Source organism: Vigna radiata, chromosome 8 (assembly GCF_000741045.1).
Source record: "Vigna radiata var. radiata cultivar VC1973A chromosome 8, Vradiata_ver6, whole genome shotgun sequence".
Lineage (NCBI taxonomy): Eukaryota > Viridiplantae > Streptophyta > Magnoliopsida > Fabales > Fabaceae > Vigna > Vigna radiata.
The window spans coordinates 6,814,524-6,833,503 of NC_028358.1; the positions used below are offsets into that span (position 1 = coordinate 6,814,524).

Below are 18,980 nucleotides of genomic sequence, written 5' to 3' on the forward strand. Positions count from 1 at the left end.
TCGTAGTTGCTTGCTATAGGTAAAAAAAAATTACAAGGGTGATATTCATCATTCAAACGCCATCTGATTCCATGGTCAATTTGATTCTAAATCATGTGATTTGTACTTTTGCACGTGTTTGGGTATAAAATTTTGGACAAAAAATTTTAAAAAATATTCTTCTAAAATCCCAAAAGACTAAGGAAATATGAAACAACGAACATAAAGATTTTCCAAATGGTGGAATTAACCCTTATTTCCTCCAATTAAGTTTGTGTTTTATTGTTCTAGAAATAAGGCTAAGATGGAGTATTCTCTAGTCCCCTACATCATCGTCAAAGCTATTTAAAAACTGTTAAAAATTTCACCATTTCTCTCTTTTTGGGTTTGAGACAAGTTCTTTTCCCAAGTTACGAAAAAAGCGCACAATTTGTAATGCCAAGAATGTGCATTTATATACTGACATACATCGGAGATAAGTGTTATTGCCAACATGAAGGACAAATACAAAATGCATTCTTGTTTTAAAATTTCGCGAAAAAGTCACAAATATTCCAGATAAAATTTATTTTAGAGACTGGACAAAAGTACCAGAATGTAACGAACATGCAAGAAGCAGCACAAATACGGATGGAGATGGCTGAAAAAACATCACCAGATATCAGGACGCAACTCACCGCTAGCTGGGGGCACCCATCTCCCAGAATTGTACACACTTTCACCAACCTTCCAACCAGGCACATCCTTCATCACTTCTGCCTCATACGCGAGGTATTTATGCCACTCTCTAACAAATCTAGGAAGAAAACAAAAAAATAATGGAGATGCAAAATGGTTAGCACAATAGTAGCTCTATGTGTTGATACAAAATTGGTGAAACCGTCTCAAATACCTCTCATCCTCTTCAGCCTGTAGCACAGGCAGTATGGATCGGCGGGCAGCATATTTTTCTTCCTTCAGTGCCCTATATAGGAAGTGAAGCATTATACATCAGTTTAAGTTTTTGACTAGGAACTGAAAGCAAACCTACGTGGTCTGGTTCTTCCATGAACGGCTATATCTATTTTTCAGTATCACATCCCACCAATCCCCAAAACCAATAATAGACGAAATATAAAATACAGTAAAATCAGAGACTCATGGTGAGAAGGAAATATCCAATAATATGCACTAATATACATTTAATTCTATGGACAAAATCTACGAGTAGTACAGTAGGTGCTTTTGATACTTTTTTCAAATCAAAATTGGAGGTCACCTCACCTCTCGTTACCTAACAGAAAAACACCGAGAGCAGTAAAAGAGTTTTGTCTTTTGTCCATATCCTTTTCCCACAAAGACCAAAGAGAAACAATTTTCCAATAAAAAATTAACTTACACAGGAAAATACAAGCTGCTTTGTTTCTACTTTGCAGAGAAATTTAGAACCGACCCAACCCAGTTTCTTAAAAAAAATTAATAAGAGTGTAAAATATTTTTTTTCTGGTCAACTGGAACAGCCCTTCAAAGGAAGGGAAAAACATTTTCAACTGTCCTGTATTCTATGCTCTCACCTGAAAGTATTTCTTAGGAAAATATTTCACGTATTGATTTATTGAAGAAGCTCATTTCTACCGAAAACATTTTACATGGTCAAATTTTCGGTAAAATAGGATCCTCAAGTATTTCGTACTAACTAGATTGAATAAATAATTTTTCGAATACATGGCTTGCATATAAGCTATAATCAAGCCAGGTTGTTAAGAAAATAGAAGTTGGAAATCAATGAAACAACCAAATCCCATAGGAAGCAAACAAACCAAAAATGTTTGGTTAGGATCATCAGTTAACAGAATATTCATTCAAATATACTAAAGATATGCACATTCCAAGGTAGCCAGTTTAAGAACAAGGAAAGATGCAGATTCCAGCAGTAACAATTAACAACTTATCACCATAATTGAACATACAAATCACTGCACGAAAAAAACTATCCCTCTTTATGATTCATAAATTAACAATTGCTCTCAAAGTCCTGAGGCCTATCATTCTGCCTTCGCATTTGGAATAATGTGGATTTTACTCTCAAAGTCACAGTTCCTCTTGATATATTACATCTTGTAGATGGGAAAAGAAAAACAACTATTGGCTATATCTATAAAGCAATGGAGAAGACCTATGAAGTCTTTCAATAAGAAAGAAAGTAAATACGATGATGTTACCAATGGCTTGTATCTAGAGTTCTTTCATTCCAACCTGAAATTAGAATATGATTTGGAGGTTCCAATGGGTCGTATGATTACATCAAGAGGTTGGCGTCAAGTAAAGTTGTGGTTATAAAAGTGGAAGTGAACCATTTGGTTGTGACTTTGCCAAAGAATCAAGGAAGACCGCTGCTTATGGTAAAAACACTTTCATAGAAGATATTCCAGGTGTTCTAAATTGCTTTACGAAAAGCACTAAAACTATGAACACCTATTGATTAAAACAATTTGGTCAAGTAGTAACCCAAGCCGTCTTGTTGTAAAAATGGTTTAACAGCCACAAGTAATTGAAATAAATAAATAATATAATGAAATCAGCGATAACAACTACAACACTAACAGTTGAATACAAAATGGAATCAGTACTCATAGAGAATGAACAAACGTCAATTGCAAGGATGATCCTCAACAACGGGACAAATAGTTAACATAATTTCACTCAAATTCAATTACAGTAAACAAATCTAGATTCCTAGCAAAGAAGCAGATTCATACAGCAATAATCCAACGCCACAATTAAATCTACAAGTCAAGTGATTCATAATAGTCTCGAATAACAGATCACGAGCTCATATGCTCAATTAAATCCCAGAATTTGTCGACAACACTTCAAATTGTAAGATTTAAAAATATAAATTTCTGTGTTAAAAAGATACAACAACAGCAAATAATAACTGAATACTATAATTGAGAATATGTAATTGGCAATAGGATGCACAATTATAAAGTGACACAAAAACACTAAAAAGGTTTTGTTTGGACTAGTTTATCCATTAACATCAGTAGAAGGAGAAACTAAACAAGTTTCTCTCATAAGCTAAACCTTGATCATGATATGGAAACATTCTAAAGAAGCCAAATGATTCTGGCATCTATTCAGATAAAATTCTCTATAAACAGCAACAGAAGAAGGAATAACAAAAGTAACGACACATGAAATTAAAGAAATAATATTACGAAAACAGAAAGAGGAAACCTAAGATGATTCCTGGATTACATTATAAAACAGGTGAATACAGAATGGAATTCACTCCTCATACAGGATGTAAAAACTTCAATTGCTAGAAAGATTTCGAACATAGAGAATTAAATCAAAAAGAAGAAAAACCGATGGAAAAGAGAAGAGAAGAACCTTCGGATCTTGTTGCCCTGGCCGACCTGGTACATGCCCCAAGAAAATGTTCCGAAGGCAGCGAGGAATATGGCGACGGCGCTTGGGCCCTTGTTAGGGATGCGGCGAGCGAACCGGACCGGTGCGAAACCGCCCGGCGGTGGACCGTCCTGGAGAACCGGCATGTCCTTCACGCTCACCATGCCTGGCTTGTTCCTTATATAGGCCTCCGTCATCTTTTTCCGATCTCCTCTCTTCCGACACTCGTTGTGTGGAATACAGAAACAGTAATAACAATCAACAATGGATTTCACGCACGCGAACTTGCTTTGTCTCTCTTCTACCTGTTTCAGTGTGTAAAGAGAGATTCGGATTTTACATTCGGGTCGGATCTGAAGTGGATAGTCCTACAAAGCAATCCGTTTTGTTGGACCTTATCCCAGCCCACAACGTACAATAGGTCCTCTTCTGCCATTTGGACAGCTTCTATCCGCACTTCCATAATTTCAATCTGCACCCTTATATACTTCATAATTCTAATTTTAATTTTTAGTTTTTCATTTTAAATTTTGAAATGCAGGAAAACCTTGTTGCTTTATGAGTCTTGAGGAATTTTTTATTGCGGATACTCTGTAATTTTAAAAATTTATTAAAAATAAATATTTGGAAAAAGTATTTTTGTAACCATTTTCCCATCCGATCGATAAAATATCAATTTTATGTTGAAATTTAAAATCAAATCCTTCTTTTATGATTACTATTTCACTTCAACTTACATGTCACTGCAGAAACATTTTTTTAAAAAAATAAGGAAGAAAATTTAAAACTTAGATACAAACAACTTCTTCAAAAATTAAAAAAAAAATAAATAAATAAAGTCATGCTTTAAAGTCTAACTTGCTTATGGGTATCTTTTTTAAATTCTGTCTATATTTTGTTTTTTTTTCTCTAATTTATTCATGTTATTTGTTATCTTGACCTCCATATGCGTGACACGTCTTTAGATTATGTTCTAATTTAATTTGATATAAAACTTTTTGCTAAAATTCATGATATTACGAAATATAATGGTTAAAAAAGTCTTATTGTATTATTTTATCGTTATTGTTAGAATCTAATATAATTTATTCGGTCATCAATTTTTTATTTATATTATGAGTTGTAAGATGATTATAATTTCAATCTCAATATAATGTTTTATACTTTTTATGTATATAATATAAAAGGACTAGTAAAATGTTTAGATGGTAACGTTAGTAAATAACCTTTGTCACACTAGTTTTTATCAAAATTATTTTACTATGTATAATGCTCAGGTGTGCTCAGACACTAGTAGAATTGAAGTCAAATGTCTTAAATAAAAACTCATTAAAGTAAAACATTCGACACAACACACTTCAATAATTAGGATTAGTTTAATAATTAGGTTAGGTTAGTCTTGAACATAAAACCACCATCAACACAATTAGGGATAACACAATTAGGAATGACAATGGATCGAGTCGGATATAGATAATATTTATTCAAAACCCTATTTGCATTAAAAATACCGTATCTACAACCTACCTCGTTATCCGTTGGATATCTATATAAAAAAAATCTATAAATTTTTTTCAATCCTAACAAAGTTACTTTAAGAATTTTTAAATAAGGTGTAAATTGAATTGTTAGTTAAAGAGAACAATTTAATATGTTTGCTACATATATAATTTAAATTTTAAACAAGTTAAAAAACAAATATTAAACAACTTTCAGAAAAAAAGATATCAAAGAGCATGGAGGAAACACCGAGCAATTGAAGTCTTACTTTAGTAAGAGGATTAACTACCAAAAATCTATCAATGTAGGAAACACATAGATAAAGAGTGAATTCCCGATCAACGGAATTCCTAACAAAAATCTATCAATGTCCAGGAGAAGTTTGTACTTCTCACCCTCTTCTACTAACCAATCCACCCAGATTGTTCTCATGGTTGGTGTAACTAACTTCTGAACTTTCTCAATGTAATCAACTATTAGTCTCCTTTTTTTTATACATCTGAGAAAAAATATCAAATTTAAAATTGAGATAAATGAAACTCTCAAAGACAAAACTAAGAGCTTGTTAATGTGATGAAATCAAAATTACCTTTATCTCATGAAGATACTCATAGTCATGGGAAACAAATGATTCGTCACAAACACTAACCATGAACAATTCTTACCTACCCACTCAAACACCATTTGGAAAAAACAAAGAACAAAAAGAAATTAGAAAAAAGGAAAAGAGATTATTAGAAAGTGAGTTTAAGCCTAACTCAATCCCACAAAACCGCCTTGTAAGGTGAGGTATGCACCTCACTTATATATTATAATCTGGCCTTATCTTTAGTCGATGTCGGACTTCCAATAGAGATAGTTGAAAAAGAATATAAATTACCATTATTGACCAACCGTGTGTCTAGATCTCTTTGTTTCGTAAGTGTATATAGTTCACAATAGCCACACAGGCAAGAGAAAATAAAATACACACCAACTTAAACCTAAGGACAATGAGGTAATTTCAGTTTATTTACGAATAACGGATACCCGTAGATACAAATAACATGATACCTAAACCCAATGTGATAATAAATGGATACTAAATTACACACTATCCATAGGTACATATTATTTGCACGTACCAATCTCCTGATCTCCCGTAACAGTGCGAATACTCTGTGAACACTAGTTTTTTTCTTTGCCAATCCTAACACAATATGTTTAATAATCAGGTTTAAATATTTTTAATCTTAATTAGACAAACCATAAATAAAAACCCATTAAAAAAACTATAAAAACATCCTCAGGAGATTAGTTATGCATTTATTATCTTAACATTAAAATTAGTTCAAATTAATTATGATTAATTTGAACTAATTTTAACATTAGAACACCTTTCACTTGTATTATCCCCTAAAGTTAAAATAAACATAAATCTTAACATTAAAACTTGAAGACCGTAGAATACTATAAAACCAATTTCTATATTTCTCTGAGTGACTGAATGACCCTACACACTACAACAATATACAATCTATTATAAACAAACTTTTTGCAAAAATTTTGCAATCATGTTAAACAATAATGAGATAACTCAAGAAATTAAAATTATATTTCATCTTTTATTTATAATTTAATTTACTTTTCACTTTAATACGTTATGTATTAAAATAAAAGAGAAATATTTCTTTTGTTTTAAAAAAGAGGCGATCAATATATTTCAGTCTCTATATTTTATAAATTTTCTTTTAATGGAAAATGAGTTTGACACCAACTTCATTTTTCATATTTATTCAAGTTGGTATTGAATTCTACGATCACGTATATTTTTTTTATCAATATTATTTAAAGAGAAAAGTTGAAAAATAATTTATATATTAAATATTTTCAAAATCAACATTTTAAATATTATTATAATTTTTATTAATATACTTTGAAATTAATATAAAAAATAACTAACATGTGTTTCGTGGATGCAAACTTACAAACTCTAGTTTTTATTTATTTTTTAAATATTTCAATTTAATTATTCAAAATAAAAATTTCATGAACTCTGAACGTGGTGTGGGGTGGTGGCTTAAACCCTAGTAGACGAAGCCGCTTCTTCCAGACCCTTCTCTTTCTTTTCATAAACCCCACGCACACTCTCTCCATTTAAAACTTTGCCTCTGCACTTGGTGCTCCATTTCTGCATTTTTTTTACTTTCTCTCTTCATTTTTCATATTCGCATCATGTATCGTTTTGCTTCTAGCCTCGCCTCCAAAGCAAGGTCACCCTCCCATCCACTGTTGCTTTTGTTTGTTCTCTTTTATTCCTGTGTTGTGTGGAAGTCAAATTGTTCCTTTGGGTAACAGAATTTTTTGCAAAATGAATCAAAATTTGATTTTTTGGTTATTATCTCATTGGGTATTATGTGTTTGATTCTTACATGTTGGGTGCTACGTTGTGGGTTTGGAGGCTAGCACCCGATTGGGATTGATGGGGTTTTTGTTTTGACTTTGAATTGCTGTTTCTTTGGTTGCAGGATTGCTAGGAGTGGCAGCAAACAGGTGGAACTCTAATGATTTAATGACACTCTTTTTAGTATTGTAACGTTGGCATTTGAGAATGAGATTTTATTTTTGGAGATTTGTGTGGGTCAACCTTAGTCTTTGTTCCTTTTTTTGTCTGTTTTCTTTTGCTGCATGATTTAGGTTGGGAGTACGTTGAGCTGGAGCCGAAATTATGCGGCTAAGGACATTAAATTTGGTGTGGAGGCTCGGGCTCTGATGCTTAAGGGTGTTGAAGAGCTTGCAGATGCTGTCAAAGTAACCATGGGTCCCAAGGTAACCAAGTGGATTGTTTGTTTGCTTCTTGAGTTTGTTGTTTTCTTACATTCATTGTTGATGTTATATGGGGGAGAGTTATTGATTGTGAAGGAGTTAGAGTAAGGGGTAAGTGTAGAAGGAATGTAACTTCTGTATGATTGTGGCTGCAATCTCATTTGTTTATGAAGTCAACTTTTTGCTTTCGAGGGACAAAACCACTATTTGACAAAAGAATGAACGATATTAATGCTAGTCTGTTTTGAGGTATTGCTATTGTTCAATAGTTGATTAATGTTGAGTTTATTCTCTTTAAGGGGCGTAATGTGGTAATTGAGCAAAGTTTTGGTGGCCCTAAAGTAACTAAAGATGGAGTAACTGTTGCAAAGAGCATTGAATTCAATGATAAAGTTAAGAATGTTGGTGCCAGTCTCGTAAAGCAGGTTGCTAATGCTACTAATGATGTGGCTGGTGATGGTAAGCTGATATATCTAGCATCTTATGATGCTAGAAATCTGTACACTGATATTTAGCACGCTTTTATTATTTAGTAATTTCAATTTTACCATGACTGAATAATGAGGGAGGATTTTAATTGTTTTGAAGGAACCACATGTGCCACGGTCCTTACAAGAGCCATATTTACTGAAGGCTGCAAATCAGTTGCAGCTGGAATGAATGCAATGGACCTGAGGCGTGGTATAAGTATGGCTGTTGACACTGTTGTAACAAACTTGAAAAGCAGAGCTCGGATGATTAGCACATCTGAAGAAATAGCACAGGTTTGTGGAACCACTTTGTTAGAATCTTTCATTGCACATTGCAGGAGACACTAACATGGACTTAAGATTTGAATTTCAATTGACAGGTTGGGACAATATCTGCTAATGGAGAACGAGAAATAGGTGAGCTGATTGCCAAAGCTATGGAGAAAGTTGGCAAAGAGGGAGTCATCACAATTTCAGTAAGTTTTGATCTGATCATGCTATTTATTGGTTTTTATATGTCCGTTTTACTTGTGGAAAGATTTTTATTTTTATTTTTGCTGTTTTACTTTTCTCTGTGGAAATAAGCATGAGGGTTGTTTAGTTTTGAATTTTTACTCCTTTTATATTTGTAGCTTACAAGCCTTGATCATGGAACTATTTCAGGATGGCAAAACTTTATATAATGAGTTGGAAGTTGTTGAAGGAATGAAGCTTGACAGGGGCTACATATCTCCTTATTTTATAACAAATGATAAGAACCAGAAATGTGTATGTTCTTTCTTATCTATGTACTTCACAGCATTGGACTATTTATAGCAATCTTTGAAATCCCTTGCTCATGAATCTTTGTTTGTTTTATATACTTACCATGCATGTCTTGTGCCTACAGGAACTTGAGGATCCTCTCATTCTAATCCACGAGAAGAAAATCTCAAGTATAAATGCTGTAGTTAAAGTTTTAGAGTTAGCTTTGAAGGTGAGAAGTATCATTCACTTTCTTTTGCATCTGATTTTTAAAATATTGATATTGGCTGACTGACACCTACTCCCATTTCTAGAGACAAAGACCATTGTTAATTGTTGCTGAAGATGTTGAAAGTGATGCACTTGCAACACTTATTCTAAATAAGCTTCGTGCTGGAATTAAGGTTTGTATTGCCTGCTTGGCTGTAGGTTCCTAAAATTTGGATTGTTAGTTTTGTGGAGTTGATATATGAAGCTTTGCTTGTAGGTATGTGCTATTAAAGCCCCTGGTTTTGGTGAAAATAGGAAGTCCGCACTTCAAGATCTTGCAGTTCTAACAGGAGGAGCAGTAAGTTTACTGTTTTGAGGTTACTGCTGCATTGAATCTTATTTTGTTGACTTATTAATGATACCTTTTCTGTATCCCAATAGCTTATCACTGAAGAACTTGGCTTGAAGCTTGAAAAAGTGGATTTGGATATGCTTGGCACTTGCAAAAAAGTAAGAATTTAGCTTTATTTGTAAAACATTTGAATTTACCGTAGAACTTTTGATATTGTTTACTGGTTCTGATTGAGGATATTGAATTTCCTTTAGCAACTCTCTTGTTTGATATTGGTGTATAGTTTTGTTGTGTTCTCTGTTCTTATGATGGAAGTACATAGGGCAACTCACTTAGGTTCTCATTGTTGCAGATAACAATTTCTAAGGATGACACTGTCATTCTTGATGGAGCTGGTGACAAGAAATCAATTGAAGAAAGATGCGAACAGGTTTGACTGAGTTGATCAATAGATTTGGTTTTGCCATTATACATGTATTCGTCCAGTCGACATGTCAGGTTTAATGTCACATCTGACTTGTTTGTTATGACTTTTTATAAACAGATTAGGTCAGCAATTGAAAATAGCACCTCAGATTATGACAAGGAAAAGTTACAGGAAAGATTGGCCAAGCTTTCTGGTGGTGTTGCAGTGCTCAAGGTATACCTACTTAAGTCATCTTGTATAATGGTTTGTCTGGGGTGAAAGTCCCACTGAGGTTCTACAACGACAAAAGTTACATTTGAAAAATACCTCTCTACAGATTGGAGGAGCCAGCGAAGCCGAAGTTGGTGAAAAGAAGGATAGAGTGACAGATGCCTTGAATGCAACTAAGGCTGCTGTTGAAGAGGGCATAGTACCTGGTAAAATATCAGTGCATACAGTTTATTAGTTTTACAATCACAAATCAAATCTGACCTCATTTTGTTCTGGTATTTTAGGTGGTGGTGTTGCTCTTCTATATGCATCAAAAGAGTTGGATAAACTTCAAACTGCTAACTTTGATCAGAAGATTGGTGTCCAGATTATCCAAAACGCTTTAAAGGTCTGTTTTCTGAATTGCTCTTCTGCTCCTCCATATTACATTTTTTATACTGACACTTGTGCAAGCAAAACTTGATCAAAGGTTTTTGTTTTTCTCATCCTGATGTTCATTATACTACATGATTGATATTCCTAAGATCTATATTGCTTATATCTGAAGTTGCTAGTATGGTTTATCATTCTATATTGCTTGTCCCCAAATATAATGCAGACACCTGTGCTCACAATTGCATCAAATGCGGGAGTTGAGGGTGCGGTTGTTGTTGGCAAACTATTGGAACAAGACGATCATGATCTAGGATATGATGCTGCCAAGGGTTAGTGTTCTTTTATTTCATTTTCCGTGGTTGTGTTTTCATCCTCGTCAGAAGAGAAACTGATTTTGCTGTTGTATTTTTATTTTTGTTTTTCTTTTCCGTAATTAGGTGAGTATGTGGATATGGTTAAATCCGGAATCATTGACCCATTGAAGGTGATTAGGACAGCCTTGGTTGATGCAGCAAGGTAGGACATTCTGTAATTTTATGTAGATATTGATGCATTTAACTATTTGTTTGTGATGTACTCGGTTATAACCGGGCCTTCTAGATATATAGAAGATTTCTACTCTGGGTTTTTAATAATGGTGTTATGCGATCTATAATAGCCTCACCAGCTGTACCTCTTTTTTGTTATTATGTAGATTGCATAATGCTTATGACCCTTTTTCTGCAGTGTATCATCTTTGATGACAACAACTGAAGCTGTCGTGTCTGAACTTCCTAAGGATGATAAAGATACTCCTGCTATGGCTGGTGGAATGGGTGGCATGGATTACTAACCGGCTTCGATTGATTTGGTTGCACCTCAAGACAAGAATTGGTGCTGAACCACACTTACAACCTTTTTTAGTTGAATTATTTGTGAAGGCATCACTGTAATCATAGTGAGAGAACGAGATGTAGGTAAAAGTTAACTACAATAATTGAAATTCAAATTATAAGACATTTGGAACAATTTTTTACCCCCTAAATCAAGGTATTGTTCCGGGAACGTTGTCCGTTTAAGGCATTCTTGATCATCCAATCATATTTAGCACAAACATCCTAAACTGGAAGAAATAGTCATAAGTACCTGGACGTATCATATAGCCTACCCAGTAGTTTTTACTATGCAACGATTTGACATAATTAATAAGTACCTCGATGAATCAGTTTATATTTAAAATACTCCACGGTCGTCTTAACGAAAAGTAGAACCCCGAGTTTCTTCCCATCTCGTTGCTGTTTTCACTTTAATTGTCTCCTGATGATCATGATTTGGTTTATTCTCGTTTAGTTTGGATTTTATCATTAGCAGAATTCAAGACCTGGGGAAGAACAATAAAGGAACAGAGATAGCTCTGAAATGTGTGCAAACCAATTAATTCTTCATACAAGAACATACATCATACATACATAAGTCGTTGGAAATTAACTTTCAAAGTTTCCCAAATAATAAATAACATCCTTCTAGAGATATTTAGATATACACGTTCATTTTTTAAGATTATTCTTATTCTTCTTTCAGCCTCATTTGCCTCTACGACGATTTTTGGTTGCTGCGCAATTTGAACAGTACCATTTTCCTTTTGGTTGCTCTTTCAGACCAACACAACCAAAATGGAACCACTCTATTTTGCACTGTAAATTTGAACAGATCAAGGAAATATGTAAGCAATGTAGGTAAAATGGGCAAAAAATGTATACGGGGAAAACAAACACCTACGTTGGGGTTATCACATGCAACCATCGCTCCATAGCTAACTTGATTACAAAAGCAGTATGTGGGTTCATTTGGATCAACAGGTAAATCTAAATCCATGCCAGTTGGCTTTGCTGTGGTTTGTGCTTCTGTTGCCGCCGCAGTGACCAATGTGGTTTGGCGTGTTCTGGAGAGTTAATTCAAAATATGTATCACCTTGTAACTCTTTTTGTAAGCTCTTCATAATGGGAAAACAGGAGAACAAAAAAGAGAAAGCTAAAATTATATATGAATACCACTTCCTCATTTCATAAGCTTATATATTAAATGTTTTAAGGATAATGCTGTTTTGAGAGTAATGCTGTTAACGAAGTTAGTCAGTAGGAATTATAAAAAGAAATTTGGCTTCCAAACTTTTCACTTCAAGGGTTTTGAACAGAATAAGTAGATTACAAATTGAATTCAAGTAACAACATTCTATTCTTCACCAAGCGCAAAGTAGAGACTGGGTGCAGGTACAGGCTCTGTTGCTAATAATTAAGAAAAAAAGATGTTTAGTATCATGGCAGTAAGCATTTTCCTCGTCAAGAGTATGTTCAAAAAAGGGAAGAAGGTTATTGTTTTCAATGTTGCCATTGGCAAGCCATTTGGGATCTTTTGAGGTGTTCTAAAAGGAACAGCACTTACTTTAGGGGGAGAAAGATAATTCAAAGGTCTTGAATTGATGAAACCAAATTCGGTGCTGATCAGCAAGGAATAACCTTATTTTAGGCATTGAGGACAAGGTGGTTTACCGGGAGGCATTGATAGGACCAAATCTGATTCAGGCACTTATAATATGTAATATGAAGTTATTTTTGCATTAATTTTGGATTAGGCAGGTTATTATGACGTGGGTCACGTGACAGTTATAAGTTACTTTATATTAATTTGGGTACAGAATTTAGAGGGAACTGAGGTATGATATTGTTAGCTGGAAATCCCGCATTTGTACTCAAGAAGTAATTCAGGAGTTCAGCACCTAACAGTACCATAAAGGCAGGATTCCTTATTTAGGAAATGCATGTTTGACAGTCAAAAAGCATAAAGGATAAGTTAAAAGCTATTACAAAATCGATTAAAATGATTTTAGAAGAGTTACATACTTTTTTCGCCCTCCTCTACCAGTCCCACTTTCATTGCCCCTTCCAGATTTTGTATTACCCTCTGGACCTGAAGCAGCCACTCCAGTTATTGCAGCATTTTCTCTTTCTGTCATTAATCATATAAAATTAGGTTTTATTCACAAATAGAATTAGTTTGTTATCAAATACCATACACTTCAACTATACCACATAAAGAAGACTATTAACAACATTTACACTGCATATTATGAGCTGCACAGAAAAGTTAGGAAGTGCAGTACCACGCCGAAGATCCTCATCAAACTTTTTAAGATACTGATCAAGTTGTTGTATGTGTGTATCTACCTGCAACAAAATGATGAATATGTAATCACTAAATTCATGAAACCAGTTTTCATTAACTTCACAGTAAATTTATCCCAATATCTATTCCTAAACTGGATTTCTCTTACCAAACCATAATAATACTTGGACATATAACTCCTTACCCAACTCCCAAGAGGTTAAGCCAAATGAAGTGTGTAATAAAAGGAAAATAATATACAAGAACCATGTTTGTATAACTGTTTCACAGACAATAAACACCTGAGTGTAACTAAAGTTATTGACAACCCAGAAGAAAAAAGAAACTAGTAAAGAAGCAAGATACAGATAGCAGGGTTGCCGAAATACAATCTTTTGATCCAGTTATATCACAGTAGGTATTAGCAAAACAACGCAATATCAAAGTCCAGGCAGATATATTCAAAGACAAGCATTACCGAAGGTCTTAAAAACGAACATAACAAGATAAATGTGGACTACCAAATCATATGCCTGGACAGCCAAGGCTACTTTTTCATCAGCAACCCTGATACTATGCTTTTGCTCATCAAGCGCTTCATCAGAGAATCTAATAACTGAAGTATCAGGTGTAATGTTTCCAGACCTAACTCCCCTCCTAATATCTTCAATTTCATGTTCACAACGCTGTTCATTTTGCCTTTGAATATCTGTTTACACACATCACAATGCTTATGTTGAGTGGAAACCTTAAACAAGAGCGAAGATGTGATATGATAAGAGTAGAAACAGACACACAACTACGTTTTTCTTCTTTTTCCTTTCTTAATTCAGGAATGGGCATTGCAGATATTTATCACAAATATGAAAAATAGTACACTGTACCTTTATTTTGATATCTAATACCTAATCATATTTATGGGTAATCACTAGCAAGATAATGAACATATAACATATATTAAATCTAGAAAGTGAACTTTAGACTTAATGTAACCTCACAAATGAATTTGTAAATTGAGGTTTACATCCACTTATATATTATATTTTTTATTATTTCTTTAGTCAGTATATGGTCTCTAACATAGCCACTCATGCTAAGGATTGAACATCCTGAAAATAGGATGTATCTACAATCCTCATAATAGTCACACTATCTGCTACCACAATCACCTATAATCACTATGTGCTACTATCTACAAATAATAACTATGCTCCCAGATTTGTCTATGCAAGGATATTATACCAAATGACTGATATGAACCTAGTATCCCGCTTACTTTTGCAAGAGAGAATGTGCAACATTGATCTCGACAACAAGATTTTGAATCCTGGTGGCCACCAACCACAATTTACTGAAATCAACGATGTATGGAGGACAATCCAAATTCTTGGGAAATTCAACCATTATATGATATTTAAATATAAATAACAAAATGATGTTAGTTAGCTACTATTAGTCCATAGCTACTTGGTAGCTGCCTGTAAGTAACATAAACTGTTGTATTCTATACAGATTGAATGTAAATTGAGCATTTCCTACTTTACATCTTTCCAAAAACTCTCAAATAAACACAACATTTCATCTCTTTATGAAAAATGATGTCAAGACCCCTCTGGAAAAGGTATCTCCAGTTGCCTAGTTACAGCCATGCATAGTATATGCTTCCTGAAAAGATCCTCAACAAACATGTGAGAAGGAAGCAAAATCTTGTCATCACAATATTTGGTGCTCTAGTGTGGTTTCCTTGATGAGGAGGCTACATGTGTTCATCTATTCAAATTTCAGCAGCAATTCGCAATGTTTGAAATGCACAATCTTTGAGGACAAGAATCTTCATTTTGGGGAGGGATATTGATATGAGAATATAAATAAGAAAATTATATAATTATGTCTGATAACTGCTTACAAATAAGGTAGATATTTCGTGCTAGACATATGGTTTGATCTCTTTGTTTCTCCCTCTTTCCTAATATCCTCTCTATATTGTTATCTTTTCCCCACTTCTAGTTATGTCTTTCAGTTTCACTCTCTTTCCCTACTAGGTTCTATATTATTGTCCCTCTATAATCACATTCTGATAGAAAAGTGCACCCAGTCTCACGCTACATAGAATGATATAACAGTCACTAACCTACATAACATTGCATAAAAATAGAGTTTTTACTCGTTATCATGGGATAAAAAAAAGTAAATAGTCATATTATCTCTCTCATTCAATCACAATTATCGTGTATGACATGTTTATTGATTTTTACAAGTACTTCACCATGTCTTTGGCATGATTTGATTTCTTATTGTTTAACTGTGAATAGAATTTTTGTTCACTGACAGCACATTGAAATTAAACTAAAGAAAAATAATACAGACTCTTAATAAGCATGTTTCCATCATACAGGAGAAGTAAATAAATAAATGGAATTATAAAATTACAATTACCCTGTAAGCTCTTATCTAAGTCACGTAACAACGCATACTTCTTTTGAAGTATAACAGGCAGCGAATCCAAATCTGCAGAAGAAAACAAAATAGTTTGATAATGCGAAATTGAAAGCACAATCACATAATTAAACCCTAAAAATACAAATATGCAAAAGGTATGAGAGAAATCGATAAATAGGGGAAGGAATTACTGGCTTGAAATTCCTCTAGGAACGACATTAGGGTTTGCGGCAGAGCGCAGAAAGGAAACTCAATTTTAATTTAAGATGAAAAAATACAATACATTATAAAAGTGTACCAATTGAATTTTGATAATTTGTGTCAAAACCTTTTAAAAATCTTCATTATTTTAATTTTAATGAATGGATTTATACATTCAATTAATGCTATTAATTAAAATTCATTCCAAATATTTGTTAAGTAATTATGGGAAGAATTAACCTTTTAATTATAATAAAATTGTAATTATTATTATTAGAATTACAAAAATAGAAATATAAATAATTTTTATAATTTTATTATAGGAAACTTTTATTATTTATAGATAACGTTTTTACCGTAAATAATTATTTAAAATTAAAAAACAGTTATTTTAATTTAAAATAAGTGATTAAATTTAAAAAAAAAATAGTGAAACTAATAAAAAAAATTACTATGTACATGGAAAGAAAATTTATCAATGTACATAACTAACCAAAACATATACTATAAGCCTCGGGAAAATGGAATCTTAGAAATCAAGTAATATTTTTATATTTTTGTTTAGTAATTAGTGTTTTTGAGTACATATTTTTTTTTAGAATATAATTGTTATTTTATTTTATTTATATTTTAGTTTAGGGATAAAGGTTTCTTTTAAACTTTATTAATTTGGTATAAAAATTAAAATAAGGAGTGTAAAAAAGAAAAATATGCAAATTAAATAATCTAGAAATTTAATAAAAAGATATTATGTAAATCTTTTAAAAGATTTACTTGTTATTTTAAAAAAGTGATTGAAAGAAAATAAGAGATGTAATTTTGATGGATTTATAACTATTCAGATACAGATAAATGAGTGATATTGTGTTTAAAAATCATAAAAACTCTAAATCAAAGAGAGAAAACAAAGAAAGAGAGGAGATTGGCGTTTTGGGAGAAGAAAAGAGAGAGCAACGGAAAACTCTTAGTGTAAAGAAATATTGGTGGTGTTTTAGGGTTGTAGATAAAACCTTATGATTGACCAAGTTATGAAGTGTTTGTTTATGGTTGTATGTTATATGTGTTCTTACCTTGATTGGTAATCCTTGTTTTGATACATGTGTATATGATTATAATTATTTAAGGTTATTGTTGGGTAAGAGTTTGTGTATGAATGGACATAGGGGTTATGTAATATTTGTGATGATTTTTTCCTATGAATGTATTATGTATATTTTGTTGGGTTATCCCAACAAAGGTTTAATGCTAAGGAGAACAAAGTTATGATGCTTGGGGTTTTCATACAAATATATGTTGTAAGTGTTGGTTATTGGGCTCCCTTCCTATGTGGAGAATAGGCTAAATAATGTGGACCATTATGTCTCACTTTTTTCCACTGGAGATGAATCAGATTAATAAGGCACATTAGACTCATTTGAAGAGAGGAAAAGCCAAGTGAGAAAGAAAGGAATATAAGAAGTCATTCTCGCATAACATAAAACCTGGTGTTTTCATCATTGTAAAGTTGTTCACCGTTGGATTGGGATGATTTTTGGACAGTAGGTTCCAGACGTATGGTTCTTCATTCTGACCGATCAGATAGTCAATCTAATGTCTAGTTTGGGAGAAAACAACCTCGCATCAACAACCATGTTTTAGAGAATTTTAATCTCTTCTTGGTTCTCTTTTGAAGAGTTGATGATGTGATGCAGTTTTCTCCAAAACTAGAATTCGTATTGACGATCCGAACGGTCATGATGAAGAACCATACGTCTGGAACACACTGTCAAAAAATAAGCCCAATTCAACGGTGAACGACTTTACAACGATGAAAATACAAGTGCAGGTTTTATGCTATGTGGGAATGACTTTTTCTCTTCCTTTCTCTCTCACTTGGCTTTTTCCTCTCTTCAAATGACTCTAATGTGCCTACTAATATGAATCAACTCTACTAAAACAAAGTGAGACATAATGGTCCACACTATTTGCCATATTCTCCACATAGGAAGGAAGCCCAATAACCTAACACTTACAACATATATTTGCATGGAAACCCCAAGCATCATAACTTTGTTCTCCCTTAGCATTAAACCCTTTGTTGGGATAACCCTACAAAATATGCATAATACATTCATAAGGAAAACTCATCACAAATATTACATAAACCCTATGCCCATTTGTACACAAACTCTTAACAACAATAACCACAGATAATTAAAATCATATACACATGTACCAAAACAAGGATTACCAATCAAGATAATCAAGAGCACATAACATACAACCATAAACAAACAAAGGTAAACTTCTACATACCTTGGCAAATCATAAAGCATTATCTACAACCCTAAAACATCACCACTCTTCCTTTATATTCAGAGTTTCTTGTCGTTCTGGCTCTTCTTCTCCCAAAACTTCAATATCCTCTCTTCCTCTGTTTTCTCTCTTTCATTTAGAGTTTTTAGGATTTCTAAACACAAAATCACCCATTTCTCTATATTTTAATATTTATAAATCCACTCAACTCTATCTGTAATATTTTTTCACTCATAATAATGCATTTTATTCTAATTTATTATAATGAGTCTACCAAGAATATATTATTATTTAACCATAATATTTGATTATATATAATAATATCTCAATATATCATTTAAAATATCTACAATATCTAATATTAATAATATTTTTTTAATATCTAAATCCACCAAAAATTTTATATCTCCTATTTTCTTTCAACTACTTTTTTTAAAAT

At 32.9% G+C, this 18,980-nt stretch overlaps 3 protein-coding genes across 3 annotated transcripts; 1 reads left to right on the forward strand and 2 right to left on the reverse strand.

Annotated features, from left to right (window-relative positions):
- Positions 1 to 408: 408 nt before the first annotated feature.
- LOC106769964 (NADH dehydrogenase [ubiquinone] 1 alpha subcomplex subunit 13-A) lies at positions 409 to 3,667 on the reverse strand. Its single transcript, XM_014655782.2, has 3 exons — positions 3,355 to 3,667; positions 872 to 943; positions 409 to 775 (listed from the first exon to the last, which is right to left on the reverse strand). The coding sequence occupies exons 1-3, from the start codon at positions 3,567 to 3,569 to the stop codon at positions 631 to 633; spliced, it is 432 nt and encodes a 143-aa protein (XP_014511268.1). The 5' UTR covers positions 3,570 to 3,667; the 3' UTR covers positions 409 to 630.
- A 3,234-nt stretch (positions 3,668 to 6,901) lies between these two features.
- Positions 6,902 to 11,525, forward strand: LOC106772165 (chaperonin CPN60-2, mitochondrial). Its single transcript, XM_014658377.2, has 18 exons — positions 6,902 to 7,124; positions 7,380 to 7,404; positions 7,549 to 7,680; positions 7,977 to 8,136; positions 8,266 to 8,441; positions 8,528 to 8,623; positions 8,811 to 8,915; positions 9,037 to 9,123; positions 9,206 to 9,295; positions 9,379 to 9,459; positions 9,543 to 9,611; positions 9,806 to 9,883; positions 9,998 to 10,093; positions 10,197 to 10,296; positions 10,375 to 10,478; positions 10,689 to 10,794; positions 10,903 to 10,981; positions 11,192 to 11,525. The coding sequence occupies exons 1-18, from the start codon at positions 7,087 to 7,089 to the stop codon at positions 11,295 to 11,297; spliced, it is 1,728 nt and encodes a 575-aa protein (XP_014513863.1). The 5' UTR covers positions 6,902 to 7,086; the 3' UTR covers positions 11,298 to 11,525.
- Positions 11,526 to 11,839: 314 nt separating this feature from the next.
- Positions 11,840 to 16,354, reverse strand: LOC106772166 (PHD finger protein ING1). The gene is made up of 7 exons (XM_014658379.2): positions 16,237 to 16,354; positions 16,043 to 16,114; positions 14,128 to 14,315; positions 13,605 to 13,668; positions 13,345 to 13,450; positions 12,224 to 12,386; positions 11,840 to 12,138 (listed from the first exon to the last, which is right to left on the reverse strand). Exons 1-7 carry the CDS (start codon positions 16,262 to 16,264, stop codon positions 12,028 to 12,030), a joined length of 732 nt encoding a protein of 243 aa, XP_014513865.1. The 5' UTR covers positions 16,265 to 16,354; the 3' UTR covers positions 11,840 to 12,027.
- Positions 16,355 to 18,980: the final 2,626 nt, after the last annotated feature.